We start from the raw sequence: 5,025 nt of genomic DNA on the forward strand, positions 1-5,025 counted from the left end.
CAGTGGCTCAACAGGCACTAGGAACATACAGGGAGGAACTAAATTATCTGACTTCAGGGTGAGGGCTAGAGGGAAATCTTTCTCCTACACAGAAGTGATGACAGAAGCCACAGCATATAGACTCAGGTAGGCACCATATCTAAGTCTCCACCAACATAACTAACACTTCTCCCTGCCCTCCTGATTCCGTGAGACCCCCCACACCTCCACTTGCAGACTCACCCAGACAAATTCCCATGGATTTTCCATAAAAATGGCCTGTCTTGGCTCATGCTGCAAACATTCATAAAATCTCTCAGGGGTTCACAAACACCAAACAAGCAGCATCTGGCCTCAGTGTGATATGTACCTCTTGGTATACACCCCAAACCCCACAAGGAAAAACTGGACTCAACTCTCAGCTTAGCCTCTCCCAGGCAACACCAAGCCCAACACACATGGCAGCCATCTTCAAATCATTTTGTAGCTCATGTCACCTGGCCCTGGGCAGGGTACAGGCAATGGCTGCCTATGGCCTGCAACAGAGCTGCACCCAAGTGACCCCAGAACAAACACACCCAGGGGGCTGGCTTCGGACAACCACGGAGCATCATTCAACCATTTCCACAGGCAACACACCCAAAGGGCAGACTGAACAAGCACCAGAGCCCTGCTAAAGTGAATTTGGCTCCATAGAGTCAGCCCTTACACAACATCTCCTCTACTATAGTTATAGCCAATCTTCACAACCAATAACACACATTGATGTACAAGCAGCAGCCAAGGCTCAACTGCAACAGGAGGGCACACACAAAGGACACACCTGGAGCACTCAGCTCAAGTGACCAGGGAGCCTGTACCACCTGGTCCTACAGGACACCTACTACATAAGGTCACTTTACTAAGACTGGGAGATGTAACAGCTGAACCTAATACATACAAACAAACACATGGAGGAAGCCAAAATGGGGAAACAAAAATAACTTCTTCCAAATGAATGAATAGAACAAAGCTGCAGAAGAAGAACTAAACAAAATGGAGAAATGCAATCCACCAGATACAGCATTCAAAACACTGGTTATAAACATGTTCAATGATCCCAGTGAGGATGTCAAGAAAGAAACAGTAAACATAAAACTGGAGATTAAAAAATACATGATAAAAATAACAGTCAGAAATGAAGAATTCAACAACTAAAATGAGGAATACATTAAAGGGAATCAACAGTAGATTACATGAAGCAGTGGGTTAAATCAGGAATTTGGAAGAGAATGTAGCAGAAAACACCCAATCAGAATAGCAAAAAGTATCCAAAAATTGAGGATAGTTTAAGGGGCCTCTGGGACAACATTAAGCATACCAATATCTGCATCATAGGGGTGCCGGAAGGACAAGAGAGGACAAGGGAGAGAGCCAGGAATTGAAAGCCTATTTGAAGAAATAATAATGGAAAACGTCCCTAACCTGGTGAAGGAAATCTAAATGTAAGCCCAGGAAGTGCAGAGTGCCAAACGGGTGAAACCAAGAAGGACTACTCTAAGACACATCAAAATTAAAATGGCAAAGTCTAAAGACAAAGACAGAATCCTAAAAGCAGCAAGAGAAAAGCAGTTTGTTTACTACAAGGGAGCTCCCATAAGCCTGTCAGTTGATTTCTCAACAGAAACCTTGTAGGCCAAAAGGGATTGACAAGAAATACTCAAACTGATGAAAAGCAAGGATCTGCAACTAAGATACTCTAACCAGCAGGTATCATTTAGAATCAAAGGACAAATAAAGAGCTTCCCGGGTAAGACAAATCTAAACAAGTTCATCAGTACAAGACCAGTATTACAAGAAATGTTAAAGGATGTCTTTAAAAAGAAGAAGGAAAAAAAGGATCAATAACATGAATAATAAAATGGCAATAACTGCATATCTATCCACAATTACTTTCAATGTAAATTGATTAAATGCTCCAATCAAAACACATACGGTGACTAAATGAATAAGAAAACAAAACCCTTACACCTGGTGCCTCCAAGAGACTCATTTCAGATCAAAAGACAGACACAGACTAAAAGTAAATGAATGAAAAAAGATAGTTCATGAAAATGGAAAGAAACAAACAAAAACAGCTGGAGTAGCGATACTTATTCCAGACAAAATAGGCTTTAAAACAGAGGTTAGACAACCAGTGACAAAGAAGGACTCAGTAATCCTGCTTCTGGTTACCTATCTGAAGATGCCCAAAATACTACTTCAAATGAATATGTGCATCCATATGTTAATTGTAGCAATATGTACACAGCCAAGATATGGAGGCAACCTGGGTGTTCACCAATGGATGAATTTATAGAGGTGGTACATATATACAATGGAATATTGCTCAACCATATAAAGGAATGAAATCTTGCCATCTGCAACAACATGGATGGACATAGAGGGTATTGTGCTGAGTGGAGTAAGTCAAACAGAGAAAACAAATGACATATGATTTCACTACTATGTGGAATCTAAAGAAAAGATAAACAAACAAACAAACAGAATAGAAACACTTATAAATACAGAGAACATTTTAATGGTTCCCAGAGAGGAGGGAGATTGGAGAGTGAGTGAAAAAGGGGATGGGATTAAGAAGACCCAATTGGTTGTCAGAAAGTAGTCATGGGGATGTAAGGAATATGATCAGTAATACTATAATAACTATAATGTCAGAGAGGTACTAGATTTATCAGAGTGGTCACGTCATAAGTTATATAAATGTCTAATCACTATGTTGTACACCTGAAACTAATATAGTATTGTATGTCAACTGTAATTGCAAAATGAAAAAGATAGAGGAAAAGATTCATTATAAAATCTCACTGCTTGTAGGACTTGAGTGCTGACATTTAACTTCGGGTGGTGTTGTACTTTGCATCTAGATGTTCCCCATCATTGGCCAGTATGGAGATATGTTGGTGAGAAACCTGAGGAAGGAAGCAGAGAAAGGCAAGCCGATCACCTTAAAAGAGTAAGTATGAACGGAGCTGCTGGGATTCTGAGCTCTGCCCCAAGACCCTCCAGCTTCTTGCCACAGAGCCAAAAATTCCCACTGTGGACTTACTCTCATGACCAAACAGAAATATGTGTGTAGTGTTACAAATCCAACAGGCCACCCAAGAAGCAACGGCTTACCCAAAAAGGCAGAAAAGCCAGGAGAAAAACTGTCTTCTCCTGTATACATGAGCCAGGATTAATACATCTGCTTAAGTCTCATCTTGAATATTCAAAAAAACAAAAGTACATAGCTTAAAAAAAAGAAACAGGACTGTACCCAACTTTGGAGTGTAGAGGGTATGGAATAGTGGCAGGGGAAGACACATAGAACACACTGGCAGCAGTGAGAGGGTAAGAAACTTACAATGTGGAATTTGCAGCAACTTAAAAACCGCTCCATGATTTTCTGAGTATACCAGCAAAATACTACATATTAAGTATTATCACAAATCTTGCTTCAATCTCAAAAGAGAGAAGGTCCTGTATAGACTATGATAGGTGGGGTGACCATATCATTTCTTGTCTAAACTAAGATACTTTTAACTTACACAGGAAAAATAGGTCTAAACTGGGACTGATCCGGGATAAGTGATAAGTGATCATATGTCCACTTACCTATGGGATTCCCCCAAATCAATTTTGGAGTGATTTATGACATATATATGTATGTATTGGGTTGTTGAAAAATTCATGATGCATTTTTTCAATGAAAAACATAGAAAAAATATGTCATGACTTTTCCGACAACCCAATATATATATTAAACTAGGGACATTCTTAATTCTTACATTTTAACAGAAATTAGTCTGCCTTCAGAGGAACCTCAGATCACTGGAGTTGAGAGTGAGTCTTTTAGGCGCCTTAGCAGGGGTGCAGAGAAGAAAAGATGGCATTCTTGGCAACTCAGACCAGGGTGATTTAGCTCTGTAATGTGCTGAAGAGGGATCATCTCAGCAAGACACTGTGGTGATGTGAGATCCTATCAACATCGCCTTTTTTAACTCCACTAGGAAGAATTAATTTTTCTACCCTTTGTACCACTTAAATACGGTACAGCAACTATTGCCCATACTCAAAGCGCACTACTGTAATTTGTCATCCCTTTGTGACTGATCTTTTTGAGGTCACAGGTGGGTCTAACTTGTTTTAGTGTCCCCATCACCCCCAGCACAGGGTCAGCTACATGAGTAGCACCCGATAAACACCTCATGTATGAGTGTGACAAGACCTTAGACTCTTCAGATGATCCAGCAGATGGTTGTGACAGCATGTGGCTCTTTACCTGTCTTTACCTGAGCATAGGAATTTACATGCTTTTCTTGCTGCAGCTGTAGAAGGATAGCAAAGAGGTGCTGATTCTAATTTTCCATTCTGTGTTTCCCTACTCAGCATCTTTGGGGCCTACAGCATGGATGTGATTACCAGCACATCATTTGGAGTGAACATTGATTCCCTCAACAACCCAAAAGATCCCTTTGTGGAAAATATCAAGAATTTGTTAAAATTTAAATTAGTGGATCCACTCATTCTCTCAATAAGTATGTGGACTACTATATTTATTTTTCTTCCTCCCTCCCTCCTCTCTACTTCACCTCACTCTATCCCTCTTTCTATAAAAGCTTTATTGAGATATAAGTCATATACTACATAATTTCATATGTACAGTTCAATAGCTTTTACAACCTAGTGTTCATCAACAAATAATTGGATAAAGAAAATGTGTTATATATTCATACAAACAAACACAATGGAATACTATTCAGCAAAAAAAAAATCCTCTCTTCTGAGACAACATGGATGAATCTTGAGGACATTTGCTAAGTGAAATAAATCAGACAGAGAAAGATAAATGCTGTATGATCTCACTTAAATGTGGAATCTGAAAGAATATAGAAACTCATAGAAAAACAAGAAATGATTTTTGGTCATCAGACACGGGTTGAAGGCGGGGAAATCAGATGAGCTGATCAAAAGGTATGAACTTTCAGTTAGGGTCACCTCAATAAACTTTAATTTAAAAAAAAA

General features: G+C 39.5%; 1 protein-coding gene across 1 annotated transcript in view; it reads left to right on the top strand.

Moving 5' to 3' along the window:
• LOC109378053 (cytochrome P450 3A12-like) overlaps window positions 1–5,025 on the top strand; it is a 53,674-nt gene that overhangs the window by 24,242 nt on the left and 24,407 nt on the right. The window contains exons 5-6 of the mRNA XM_019634503.1: window positions 2,886–2,974; window positions 4,390–4,538. Coding sequence (XP_019490048.1) covers window positions 2,886–2,974; window positions 4,390–4,538 — 238 coding nt within the window. The remainder of the gene's footprint in view (window positions 1–2,885; window positions 2,975–4,389; window positions 4,539–5,025) is intronic.

Source organism: Hipposideros armiger, unplaced genomic scaffold (genome assembly GCF_001890085.2).
Source record: "Hipposideros armiger isolate ML-2016 unplaced genomic scaffold, ASM189008v1 scaffold_1712, whole genome shotgun sequence".
Lineage (NCBI taxonomy): Eukaryota > Metazoa > Chordata > Mammalia > Chiroptera > Hipposideridae > Hipposideros > Hipposideros armiger.